The 14416-nt window shown below is 41.1% G+C and overlaps 1 protein-coding gene across 5 annotated transcripts in view; it reads left to right on the top strand.

Annotated features, from left to right (window-relative positions):
• The window catches only part of enah (ENAH actin regulator), a 145363-nt gene that overhangs the window by 59295 nt on the left and 71652 nt on the right, over positions 1-14416 (top strand). For 2 of the 5 annotated variants that reach the window (XM_038306792.1, XM_038306793.1), the window contains exon 1: positions 6707-7440. The exons of 2 other annotated variants lie outside the window; for them this stretch is intronic. In XM_038306792.1, the coding sequence (XP_038162720.1) occupies positions 7349-7440 (92 nt within the window). In that variant the 5' untranslated portion in view covers positions 6707-7348. Of the gene's footprint in view, positions 1-6706; positions 7441-14416 lie in introns of those variants that run through there. One more of the 5 variants, XM_038306797.1, reaches the window with a different exon arrangement.

Genomic DNA, 14416 nt, shown 5'->3' on the forward strand with positions numbered 1-14416 from the left:
TTCTAGTTAGTTTTATGTCATTTCGAAGTGGCCTATTACATTAGCCATGTTTATTGAAGGCTAGAAACGTTTTTGTTATGCTCACTTGTTAAGCAATAAAAGCAATACCAGTTCTGTTAAAACATATTGTTGCATCGTCTTTCCACCAAATAACAGAAAAGTATCGATAGTGGTATCGATAGAGACCCGGATCGATAAGGAGTATCGATAAAGGTATCGATATCAATAAAAATTAACGATCCCCATCCCTAATCAGGAGGTGCTAAAGTTTTATTCTAATAGAAATGGTACATAATATAAAATTCCCTTTAAGGTATGACTGCTCCATCTTTTGAAATGCTCCCGCTATCTGTCTGTTACAGCCAGTAATGTGAGCTCTGGCCCGTCAGCAGAGGAGTTCAGGTCCTGTTATCACTCAGCTGGGCGGTTTTATGGCTGTTGGATGGTTGTTTGCTCTGAAAATACCCAGAGAGTCGAGCTGCTCTGTGTTTCCCTTTACTTCACAGGCTCAAAAAGCTGTGCAAAACACCAGCAATTCTCCATTAAGCTATATTTATAATTACAATCAGCTTTATTGCCTCTTAAATGTCACTTCTCAGGCTTTCTAGTTTTACATGCAGGAGCTGATGTAGAGATCTGTTCCCTGACCCAGAGAGATTTAAAAAGAATCAGGAACATTATCTCCAATTTAGTGTCTTCAACACATTCAGACGTTTTCCATTTAACAGCTTAACCCTGCTCCCGTCAGTTCTGTATTTAACACTGACTTCAGGGTTAACACTTTGCTAAACAGAGCAGAACCTCATCAGCTGCTGCAGAAAATCCATCCACCAATCTGAGACATTCAGCTGTTCAGGTAAAGAACTGATTTGATTAATTTTTAATATTTAGCTTTCAAAACGGTTTCAAAACACAACATTAAAATGAGTACAGGAAGGATTCCTTGTGCCAATGTCTGATGGAGTGTTCTTTAAAGTCATAGGGAAATCATATTTAAATTCCAAATCATTCATTCAATCAATTAGCATCTGGTTGTGGCCGGTTTCTTGTAAGCATCTTGCTAATCAGTTAGCAACTTGCCAGCAGCACCAGCAGCTGTTGCTAAAGAGACTGATGTCCCAGGTATGTGAAGCATTGACTGATTTTGAGACGTTGTTTTTCCCGGTCTTGTGCAAAATTCTTATCCCCTATGAACATCCAGTTTAATTGGCAGCTATTTTTTACAATTTTTTTCCACCAACTACAATCTTTTTTTTTTTTTTTTTTTTTTAAGAGCGTCTCGGCCCTTTGATGGACATCTAGGCTCCCTCCCTCAGGGCGCTGTCCAGCACATTTCAGCATGAACACTGGTTCCATCAGAATGATGCACTTTCATGAGCTTAATACAGACAGATGATATGATTTTAGGCTCAATCCAACATGGTGAACTCTTCTAGAAAAAATTGCTTCAGGACAAATATGTTGGTCCGCCCCTCATGGCTGGTTTCCCTGGAAACTAGAGGATCCTACCTTTCCAACGTTAATCAGTTGTCCCGTTTAGTAGTGATGACTCTTAAACCCCCAAACACAGTTGATTTACAGCATAATGTCATGATCAAAGGCTTTGTGCATCCAGGATTTCTAAGGTAGAAATATGTACTTCTTTTTAACCAGATTAATTTTTTAAGAGCTAAACGCATTTGGCCAAATTGTGCCAAAAATAGCAGCTCTGTCTGGAAACATGCTCCATTAAAATCAGCAGCTGATCAATATGCTTAAAGGAATAGTACACCCAAAACATGATTAATATGCTTAAAGGAATAGTACACACATGCACGCTCACGACGCTACGGAAGCCAGCAGACCAAACCAGCGCATTCAGCTCAGCAAAGAACTCATGCTCTTCCTCAACACTGAAGTCCTCAGACATTTTTCTTTCGTTGTTTCTTTCTTTGCACAGGTAAACAGCACATTTCTTCTTCTACGCTTGCATTATTGGCAGAGCAGACGCGAATGCGCACTTTCATCTGGTTTAGTCTGCCGGCTTCCGTAGCGTCGTAAGCCGCATGTGCGCGCTTTCAGGAAATCCTATACACTACTGTTTATGCTCTAAAAACATTCTAAATGACTTTGTTTCGAGTAAATTCTGGATGCTACCCACTCAGGACACTTGGAATACATTGGACGAGCAGTATGGAGGAATATTGACACGTTTTTTGTGGACTTTTATGGACCTTTCTGTCTCGGTCACCATAGACCTCCATTATTTGAATGTCAGCAGACAGCAAGAAGCCTCCCAGATCTCCAGATGCATTTGAGATATCAAAAAAGTACTCCAGGGTGTTGTTGAGCATGGGGGTGAGTAGAAAATGAAGGCTAATCATGTTTTGGGTGTACTATTCCTTTAAACTGGTTCAGTCTTAAGGGGCTGTAGTTATCATAAAGATATTGATCAGTACAGTCTGGGATGTCTCTTGGTGTGGACAATTATTCAATATTAGTAAATATTATGATTTAACTCAAAACGACAATATGACTTTTAAAATGCACGCCTGATATTTTACTAAACGAATATTTCACTTGCAGTCTATATAATATCAGCGTTAAAACTGCAAATACTTCCAAACGTGCTGTATCTCATGTTTTCAGCCTTCCTTAGATCTACTAAAAAGCTAACCCAGTTCAATAATAATATTGATATAGCTTTAATTTGAAATAAGTTGTTGCTTAACGGCTCCTTTCCAAGGTAAGGTCAGGTTGGTTTGCAGAATGATTTAATCAAATCAGTCAAATTTAACTGCAAATCTTCCATTTGGCTCAGTGTTGCTCATTGGATCACAGAGGCTCTGCAGCATACCCACCTCATTAGAACAGAAAATAAATGCTTTTCAGCTAACAGTAGGAGAACTTTCAGTAAAACCCCATAGAACCACTGGTCCAGGACTCCTTTGCTTTGGTGTCAGTCACTGCAAATCCTCAGATTTTACTCACTGAAGCTGCTGCATATAGCCTGATTCAAAGCTGTCCACTTCCTGTAAGGTTTCTCTCAGCTGCCCAGTAATGTGTTTTTTAAAACTAATGCGTGTGCTGGTGTGTGGCATTTAAGCCACCTGTGCCCTGCCGCCTCCTGCAGCGTCACAAGCTGAAATGGCATCAAGAAAAGCTGCGATGCTCGCTTTAACCAAACCTGCTCTGCTCTCATCTCCCTAAATCAATTAGATGAGTCCATTTCTAATTGACATGAACTAATATGGTTTTTATTTTGTGATATTCTGCAGTTGGGTTTTTTTTCTCCCCCCCTTCCCATGTCTTCCTCCTCTCCTCCCTCGCATCATCTGTTCTGTGAAAAGAGGCATCAGCTTATTACAGGTGCCTGCCGTCGCTCTGCCATCCTCCTGTCAATCCCTCGCTCTAATTGGTTGTAAAGGCTGCCGGTGCGTGCATGTGTGTGCTGTTGTTTAGACAGCCTTTGACTGGCACTTAACCCATGAGCTGATCTGATTTATTATCCATGTCCATCAGGGGCAACCCAGTCTCACCTCCTCACCAGTTACTGAGAGTGATCACATGCTGGAGCAACGTATTAATATCCTGATAAGATACAGGGATATAAAACGCCCCGTTTGATCCAGCCTTCCCTTGTAGCTGTGTTTGCTGTGTAGTGAATAACACGTCAGCCATGGCTAGTTTCAGTACAGCTGATTTCACGCCTTTCGATCCAGCTGTCTGAAGGGAAATGTATAAAAAAGGCTTTTATTTCAGCACTTGTTGTAATTACATCTTCCCATGAATAAGTTAACGGCCCTCTGGGTAAAGTGTTTGGTTATAAAAACAGAAAACAAGTCGATTCTTTGTGCGAACACAGCTGCAGTTCAGTTGATGCAAATGAAAGTGTATGATGGAAAGTGGGGCCATGAATTTAGTTCGATTTTTTTTTTTATTTAAACAAAAAAATGTTTGGAAACTAACTATAAAAAAATAAAAAATAAATAAAAGATTTGAAGGTTGTTCACACACCCAAAAAAAAAACAAAAAACAAAACAATACAAACATGGATGCTTTAAAGACATTTCTAGTTCCCAGGGTTCCTGAATGCAACAGAATATTTTCTCCCCTAAGCTGTCAGTCATTATCCAACACCCTATGCTATCGAAGCCCCGCCTCCATGTTGGGGTGCAGTTTGAAACTGAATGTGTAAAAAAAAAAAAAAAAACTAACGAGAAAAAATAAATAAAACTGAAATTGAAAGGCTGTTTTTCTAATCTTGTTTCAAGACTGTTACGAAAATATATATATTTTTTCCATTTCAAATCCTTTCTTTTCAGTTTCAAATCATCTTTTCTAGTTTTAAATCTTTTGTTTCAAATATATATTTTCTATTAAGCTTTAAGATTCAAAAAGATTCTTTTGATCAAACCAAATTTAGCTGCAGTTTCTCTCTATGGAAACGTAGCTGTTTCTATCCTTTCTAAAGGGGATATTCTGCTTCTCTTTGAGTGAATCTCTATTAAAATGAATGTAGTACTTGTGACCTGCAATATGTTGAAAGATGTTGTTTTTTTATTTTTCAACCTGGTGAAGCTGCTGAATTTTTCAGCAATGTTTCTCTTTAAATAAAAGGAAAGCTTGTTACGAACAGAAAGAGCTTTGATGCCCTTAGATCAGGGGTGCCCAAGTCCAGTCCTCAAGAGCTACCATCCTGTGACTTTTAGATGCATCTCTTCTCTAGCACACCTGAATCTAACCTCATTTAGCCCAACAGAGGCATGGTAATGAGCCACCCATTTGATTCAGGTGTGTTAAAAATGGTTGCATCAAAAAGTTGCAGGATAGTAGCTCTTGAGGAATGGACTTGAGCACCCCTGCCTTAGATTATTTCTCCTGTTTTCTAAGAGGCTGTTAATCTGTGGAGAGATGGATTTGGCAAGATGGTGAGCCTGCTGAAGTAGACCCATTTCAACTCGCTGGTTAAAGTTCACCAGTGATGAAGGAGCTCATTAGTCCAGTCTCTAACGAGGCTTCCAGGGCCCCACAGCATCACAGATCCTCCTCCATACTTTAGCTGCGTTAGCTCCTGTTAGGCTGTTCAGCTGAGAAAAACAAACATCTCAGGGTTTTCCCTGGTTCCTGTTTAAAAAAAGACGAAAGACGAAGACAAAGAATATTCGTTCTCACTAGGACCTTTCCAAGCTCCTACCCTTGCTCTTGCTTGGTCTCCAGATGTTCCTCAGCCCACTGCATACAATGAGGGCAGTGTGAGATCTGGGAGGCTTCTTGCTGTCTGCTGACATTCAAATAATGGAGGTCTATGGTGCCCGAGACAGAAGGGTCCATAAAAGTCCACAAAAACGTGTCAATATTCCTCCATACTGCTCGTCCAATGTATTCCAAGTGTCCTGAGTGGGTAGCGTCCAGAATTTACTCGAAACGAAGTCATTTAGAATGTTTTTAGAGCATAAACAGTAGTGTATAGGATTTCCTGAAAGCGCGCGCCGGCGCGTTCATGACGCTACGGAAGCCGGCAGACTAAACCAGATGAAAGTGCGCATTCGCGTCTGCTCTGCCGATAATGCAAGCGTAGCAGAAGAAATGTGCTGTTCACCTGTGCAAAGAAAGAAACAACGAAAGAAAAATGTCTGAGGACTTCAGTGTTGAGGAAGAGCATGAGTTCTTTGCCGAGCTGAATGCGCTGGTTTGGTCTGCCGGTTTCCGTAGGCTCGTGAGCGCGCATGTGCACGCTTTCAGGAAATCCTATACACTACTGTTTATGCTCTAAAAACATTCTAAATGACTTCGTTTCGAGTAAATTCTGGATGCTACCCACTCAGGAAACTTGGAATACATTGGACGAGCAGTATGGAGGAATATTGACACGTTTTTGTGGACTTTTATGGACCTTTCTGTCTCGGTCACCATAGACCTCCATTATTTGAATGTCAGCAGACAGCAAGAAGCCTCCCAGATCTCCAGATGCATTTGAGATATCAAAAAAGTACTCCAGAGTGTTGTTCAGCATGGAGGTGAGTAGAAAATGAAGGCTAATCATGTTTTGGGTGTACTATTCCTTTAAACACTTTCTACCATGTGGATGTTTGCAGATTCCTGCTGCCCTTCAAACAGCAGCCAGCTACCGGGTTAGAGGTAGACCCGCTGATATTTTGTTATCTTGATTTAAGCCACATGGGTAGATCTAGATTCTAGAATCCATCTCATAAGATTGGAGTAAGATTTGCAAAAGTTGGTCAGGTTTAATGTTTTATTCTGTAGTTGAAGATTAAATTACAGCCTGATGGGTTCATGTTTTTCATCCTGCCCTAAGAAGCTGATCTAAAGCAGAATGATTTTCTCTTTCAGCTGTGTCTCGCGTGTTAACCTAAAGGTTGGCATAGCAACCAGTGGGACTCATCATCTCACAGTGGGAAAGCTTTACATACATGCTTTAGGCCCCACATGGCTGAGCCTGCACACTCTAAATGAAGCACTAATGATCATGGAGCTGGTTGTTGATCGATAGGATTGTTCAGAACCCTGCCAGCTGATGGAGTGGGAATGGAGGGTCCAACATGTTTCTAAGATGCTCTGAAGTTAGATCATTAAATGCTGCTGTTTTTCATTTTTGTGTTTTGGACAGAGTGAAGGAAAGACGGACAGGAGAGAGCTGGGTTGGTGGGTGGGTTGTTAATCGGAGAGAGAGCGCAGTGCTTGGAGAGTCGCACAGATAAAAGCAGGGAGATGAAGCTGAGAGGCAGGGAGGGAGGAGGCAGAGGAGAGACAAAGGTATGAAGGGATGTAGCCCAGATGGTGAACGGAGGGATGGAAGGAACAGAAAGCGGCAGCAGGAGGAGGAATCCATCTTCCAACAGGCATTCCTGAGTTTAGCCATTCTGGTCCGGGCAATGCCATCGCTGTGATTTTTGTTTTTATTATTATTTTTTCTTAATCACTACAGAGAACAGGAGCAACCTGTGAAAAAGCAGGAGCCTGTTGCCTGGATACCTCTGCTGTCGCCACAACGGCCAAAAGCCAGGACTGAAGCGAGCGTGAGCCTTTGGGTCAAAGCGCATCTGGATGGCCCTCTGGCTCCTCTGCTCCCTGGATGATCGCATCGCATGATGAGGAAGGGGTCGCCCCATCACGGAGGCTTCGAGGAGCGCCAGAGAGAGAGGCTGGGTGTGTGTGAGTGGGGGGTTGGATGGCTCCCCGTTTGGAGCATCATTTGTAGAAGCGGAGAACAAAGAATTTAAAAACTAAGTTTAACGACCAAAAAAGACTGGAGGCAGCGGTGGCAGAGGACCCCAAAGCGGGGAGGGTCCAGTTCAGAGGAGCGGGCTGCTGGCCGGGTCACTTCAGCAGCTAGAGAGACGGAGCCATGCAGATCCAGCCGTCAGCTCCTCACTCCAAAGCCTCCAGCTTCATCCTCAGTCAGAGATGTATCCTGGCTTCCAAAATGGAAATCCACCGGTACGTACCTGCCTTCATTCATCAGATCCTCGCCACTGCCAAGTCCTGCCCCCATCCTGTTTGCTCTCATTACCCCTCCTGCTAGATTGGGATGATTTATGGGATTTCCTGAGATGGGATTCATAGAAGAAGACTTAAATGATGCAGTGGCCATTCTGCAGTCAACTCTATTTAACCTGATGCAGTAATCACTGTACCACTTGTTGCCACCTTTAAATATCCTCTTTAAACTTTCTCTTTATTAAGAGAAAGTTTCTGGTTTTGATCATTTTCCTTTTCTGCCTAAAGCTCAAACATTATTGGTTTAACACAAATGATCCAGCTTTTTTTTTTTTACCAGTTAATATCAGTTACACTGTAACAAGTACAGAGTAAAGAAATTAACTCTGCATTTTAACCCATCCCCTTGGGGAACAGTGGGCTGCCATTGTGCGGCGCCCGGGGAGCATTGTGGAGTTAAGGGTATTGCTCAGAGACCCAGAGTGGAGGTCTGTGGGAGTGGGGTTTGAACTCGGAACCTCAGAGTTCCAAGCGTAACACCTTTACCACTGGGCCGCCATTAGTTATTCTGGGTGCCTTCATTATATTGAGCTTGATGGATGGACTTTGATTGTCCCACAGTGGGGACATTTGTCCTCCTGGTAATGGTCTTAATTTCATTCCACAACAATCCCACACCCTTGCTAAACGACCAATCACATTCACTTTATCCACTCGTGTAAAGTCGTGTACCACTCGGGAGAATTCGGAAATGCAACGGTTGGAACAGCTGCTTACCTATGAATTTCGGAAGTTACATTTTTATGCCCCAAGACATCATTAGATTTCCTGTTTAAACTAAAATCTGTTTTATTCTTTCTGTTGTTTTCCTTAGTGCCTGCTTCACACCACCAGCCTATGATTTAAAAGAAAAACAGGACAAAACACTGAACATTTGCAACAATACAGGACGGTGACTATTTGCCACTCACAATTGAGACCCTAACCCCCTGATCGTTGACCCAAACTAGGACCATTTACCTCCATGAATAAAAAGAATACCGTGTGGGAAAATAGCAAATATTAAGAAGATAATATTAGCCTATATGGTCATACAATGTTCAATAATGGTTCCAAATAAACCTTTTTCAGTCATTTTAGGAGGGAGAAGTTGCCCACATCTTGATACAGAAATGTTAGAAAATATTGTGTTCATCTGGGATCAGTGTCATTCAGAGGGATGTTCTTCCCTACAGGAGAGAAAGGAAATCTACTTAAAGTTTACCAACAGGATGGGTTTCACTTGGATGTGACAAAGCTATTCAAACGGTCAAAAATTTTCATTGTGGTGAAACATTTTAACCTTGGTTTTATTTTCCTATTGGCTGTTTTTATTTTAAGTAGTTTTTAGCTGCTCTTAGTTTAATTTAAGAACTTTTGTTATGCTTGTTAAATTAAGCTGGTGAAGATTGTCAGTCATCCAGGTCATAGTCACAAAGAAGTAAAAAAAAGCAGGACATCCTTTAGAGAACCAGAATGTTCACATTTTTGACAAAGAAGATAGGTGGTTTGAGAGGGTGTGAAGGAAGCCATCTATGTTAAGAAAAAAAAACCTTAAACAGAGGGGGTGGACTCAGATTTCAGCTTTCAACAACCTACAATTCAGAGTCGATCCCTTCCCACTATCATTTCAACCCCCAACCCAATAAAGGGGAACATAAGAGTTTGCCTATTCAGCCAGGCCAAAAATTCCCTTTAATGACCCCCCTTTCAGAGACATAGACAGGTATGGAGCATTGCAGGCTAAGAAAGAAACCAAACAACCCCAATTCCAAAGGGGTGGACCCCTTCATTAGGTTCAATCTGCATGTTTTAGAAACAAAAACAAGTCCACTCTATAAAGCCTCCAACTCAACGCTATTTCTGACATTTTGAATTGAAAAAGCTTCCTGGATGGGAAGAGAAACATCTTCAAACCTGTTAGATCAACTTTGTTTTTTTGTTTTTTTTAAATCTGCACCAATTTTTATACAGTTTTTATCAGTGAGCTGCATATGCAATTTTCGTTAGCAGTGCAGGTGTTTGATAATCAACAGGGCAGAGTTTGTTAGTATAAATCAGGCCCTGTAAGATGATGAATGGATGACTAGTTGGTGTTTCCTCCTATAATGTTGTCTTTTTCTATTTATCTATGCAGTCCAGCTGTGGTTCCCACATCAATGTGAGTCCTGTCCTAGTGTGACCGAGCTTCTAATCCCAGCCTTGTAAAAACGGGCCAGGCCACCGGTCACCTCACTTTATGGTCAACACCCTGTTAACACTGTGTTGTATTTTTTTCACTGTTTATGTTTCCTGATCTGGAGCTTTTTGGGATAATCGCTGACATTGTCGGGAACAGTAATCCATATACTATGGGGGGGGGGGTCGGATCCTAATGAGAAACGACATAATAATGAGGCCCATTTGTTGGAAAGAAGGTGTAAAAGATCCAGAGTTTGGGTTTAGGACGGGGAGTTTGGGCCGAAACGAGTGGACTCTGTAGATTCATGGTGGTGTGGATGATTGTGTAATGCCTTTTTTTTCAATGGGTGCTTAAAGTCAGTATTACAAAGCTACAGCTGAAAACATATGTGAAAGAGGCAATTCTCTGTTGGTTATCAGGACGATGAGAGGTTTAGTCTTTAGGAATATCTGGGAGCGCCCAGTTCCTCCTGGTTCAGTTCCTCCTGAATCGGCTGTGAAGTCAGCTACGTTTGTCCACCATTCCTCATCATACTTAAAACAATGCTATGATAAGACCGGCTGGTCTAATTCAGGTAATGTTCATCCTGTTGCCACGGTAACGTTAAGTATCGGGTCATGAGTTAGCCGGCAGCGGATCCACCTGTGAACCCCTCCCCTGGAGATCTGCCTCTTCAGACAGCTAATGGATTGTGGGAGTGAGCCGCTCAATGGTTAATTGATTCCAGGAGCGTTCTGAGCACCGGACCAAGCTCCTCATTAAACAAGGCCGTGCTTGAGTTGTCCAGCCGATGGTGCAGGTAATCAGAGGGCAGCTGTGTTTTTAAAGCTTAATGGCTGACATGAGGTGACGCAAACAAAGGAAACTTAGTGATTTATCAGAGGAGAGAAATGCCAGATTTTTAAAGGTCAACAACAAATCCATTCCTTACTCTACTTGGCAACAGCTAAATCTTCTATGTTAGAGTCTTAGGTCAAAGTAAAATAATCATTCAATGATTTCAGTTTACATTTAAATCTGCAATCTGTCAACTTTCCCTGGTTTCACTACCTGGTTGCTTTTTGCTGAATTAAACCAGGTGGAACTAAAACTTTTCCACTTGAGGAATTCTGGATAGAGCATATTGACAGACAAAACAATTTTTGATCTTTTTAGATTTTTTATATTTTTTTTATATAATTACTGCTCTCAGTGGGTCGCTCTGTCAGCCAAAGGCAGGTTTTACAGTCTCTATACTCCAGTTAATGATTAATCAATTTTCTCCTTTTATTCAAAGAACAGCTGTCTGGTTTCTAAACAAAGTGTTTTGGTTTTTTGCATCAGTTTGCAGACCTTTTCCTTATGTTGCTCCTATTGGATGTAATGTTGTTTGTCAGAGCATGTGTCCGGTTGCTATTCTGCATCCCTTCATTCCCATAGTTTAATAAACTTTATGAAATGTGCACATTAATTAATCAAATTTAGCAAAAGTAATTTCTGTTTCACTGAGGAACATTTCTGTTCGCCATGCTCTTGGACTGGGATGTCCAAACTGGGATTAACTGGTAAAAACAGGTACAATTCAATATCGATCTGTTTGCAGACGATATGATGATCTGCAATATGAGTCGGTCACGGCACAATTTCACTTCACTTCAGTTCACAGGTCTGCTATGTAATGCAATGTCATAGCTGCCTGTTTAACACAACTATTGATATAAACTCTCAAACTATTTATGCTTTCAACTTCAGGCTTTTAGATTAAAACCTGTATCTTTGAAATATATGAAAAATAAGACTAATAATTATTTGTTGTTTTTTTGTCCTTCCATCTATTTCATCTCTTTTCTGGGCTAACTAACATGAGCTAAACATTAGATGTAGGCATTCAGTAAAACATTTGAGGAAAAAAAATGACCAAAGTAAGAAATATTTTACATTATCTTTAAACCCAAATGATTATTCAGGTCATATTTTGCCCTAGTTCAGTAAATCCGTTTTAGATTATGAATCTTATATTGTGGAAAGTGTGAGCTGTCTGCTGACAGCAGAGATGATGATGATAATAATAATTGATCTTTGAATAATTGATCTCACATTGGAGAAATTTACCTCTGAATTTAACCCATCCCTTTGGGGAGCAGTGGGCTGCCATTGTGTGACACCCGAGGAGCAGTGTGGGGTTAAGGGTCTTTGCTCAGAGACCCAGAGTGGCAGTCTGTGGGAGTGGGGTTCAAACTCAGAACCTCTGGTTTCCAAGCTCTGTTCCCTAACCACTAGGCCGCCACTCCCCATAATTATTTATGCGAAGGCACCTGGTGAACAGCAGAGCGAATTTTACAGCGACTGTATGATTTGTTTTTTTTTAAGTTGGTTTGCTTTGTGATTCAGCTGCTTGTGATCTTAAATGGTTTTTAGATTTAAGAATTTTTAGATTTATTTATGTTGCCTTTAAGCACAATTTAACAATTCTGTGGTTAAGTCATATATTTTTAACCAAAGAAACTTACAGTTATGAGTCAGGAAAAAAAAAAATCCTCCCCTGTGCCGAGACTTAAGGTCTCATTTCCTCAAAATGAAGGGAAGAACATGCACTTACTTCTGAGATTTCTTCAAATTTAACACTTTTAACCAAATTCAGACCAGCTGTTTGCTAAAAAAACAACTGAAATTGGCCAAACACACAGTCTTTTTGCATTATATTTTAATAAAAAAAAAAACTGTTAATTGGTTCTTAATGATTTTTTACAGAGAACAAACAAGATGCTGACCCCTGACCTTAAATAAGGCATTTACTGACTCTACAGATGATGATTTTTTCCCCTTATATAAAAGCAGCTGGTCGGTTGGGCCCTGCATTGATCCGATCGCTTAATACAACTGCTTATAAAATATTGGAGTGCAGTGCAGCAGTTCATCCTGTGTTTACAAAGTTAAAGTAATTTTTATTAGCCTTGTATGCAGCTTCGAGTGTTAATAACTAATCTTTCAGCAGCTTTTACAGTGGCTGTTGTCCGATGATATCGAAGCACCTATCGTAGCTCCCGTCCTTTCATCAGGAAGCAGCCGCAGCCCAGTTCTACTTTCACTGCCAGCATCACTGTAAAGCTGGTGGGTGGGAATGATGCCGCAACTTCAGCCATTGAGTTTAGCCCAACAATGCATCAGGATCTTCATTTTTTTTTTGTCTTTGCAAAGCAGATTTTGAGTGATGGCACTTTTCATCACAGCTTTAAATCCGAGCTTTGTTTAAAAGCAGAACATACAGAAGTAATGAGGGTGAGCCTGGGTGATTGCTGCATCCTGGGACAGGGGTTGTGATGTAAGCCATTTGTTTTCTAAGGTGGCAGTCTGTGGTGTAAGTGTTGCTGTGCCTCCTAATTGAAAATGTAACGTTCATTTGTCTTATTTGCAGACTAGGCATTATAAATCCCTCTAACCAGCTGCTCACTTTACCAAATGACTAAAGTAAATGATATCCATCAATCCAGCTAAAGGTTTTGGTTTGCTCTCAAATGAACTCGCTTTCTTGCCTCTGTTTACCTCGCTGCAAATACCCAGTGTGTCTATTTGCAGCAAACGTTCATTGTGACACCGGGAGGTCATATACAGCTGCTAGTGGTGCTGGCTTCTTTGTTTTTGCTGTCATCGTGCCAAATATCAAGCTTCTCCTACTGTCTTTTTGCCACCATCTGCCAGAGGAGGGGTCTTGTGAGGTGACCTGTATTCAGAAGGTCTTCTCTCCTTGCTACAACATAATTGATGTGTTTTAAAGGGATATGAAGGCCTCATAAAGCCCCACCTCTTTATTTGCAGGTGTGGTGTAGACTGATGGATCAGCTTGGATCGCATCTGGAACAGCAGTATAGACCAACTGTAGATATTCTGCTCATGTCTCACTTCATTTTATTGCCGAACTTCCTCCTATAGTTCTCTACATTGACTGAGGGGTGCAAACGCACTTCAAATACATAAACGTGCAGGAACAAAAAAAAAAAAAAGTTTTGCAAAGACAAACATGAGACAAAGCTAATATACAGGAAAAGAGAAAGTAATGGCAGAAAATGGGGCACAGCATAGTGGGAACACACTAAAAACACACAACAAGCTGCAAACAAATTATGCTAAAACACGGAACATGCAAAGGAAAAATGATCAGAACTGACGTGCTCCGACCACAAGGGGGAGATGATCATCAACTTATATGGAAACAGGACTTAAATAAAAATATAAACAAGATGCTAAGGGGTATTAAGGAGTGATCTGAATCCATTCAATGGGTACGAACTCTAAAATGTGTGTCAGCGGTCGCCATGGTTAGCACTGTCTGAATGATGCTAGCAGTAAGGAAGGAGCTAGAACAACGAGCCTTTATGCTTCCTATAGTAGCTCCTTTAGCATAGCAGCGTCCTGATATTCATATTTTCTATTTAGAAACCTCATAGACTCCCACAATCCTTTGGAGGTGCAGGTACAGCCCACCTTACCCAGTTACATTATGGCATCAGGTGTGGCACTTGCTAATGTCCCTGTCACTACCCGATGCGTCCCGGAAGCATGATCCGTCCTGCTCATGCGCATCCAGATATACATCCGGGTCGCCCTCGATTTTATTTTATTAAAAAGACCTAAATGACATTTTTCCCACCCCAAAAATAGAAAGTGTACCAAAATATAATGTGTTAAATGTTAATAATGTATTTCCTGAGAAAATAAATGCCTTAAAATCCTTTCTTTTTTATCACTCTGTGCCCGATCTGCACAGGAAATGGGCTC

Source organism: Cyprinodon tularosa, unplaced genomic scaffold (genome assembly GCF_016077235.1).
Source record: "Cyprinodon tularosa strain WSP-4 unplaced genomic scaffold, ASM1607723v1 ctg591, whole genome shotgun sequence".
Lineage (NCBI taxonomy): Eukaryota > Metazoa > Chordata > Actinopteri > Cyprinodontiformes > Cyprinodontidae > Cyprinodon > Cyprinodon tularosa.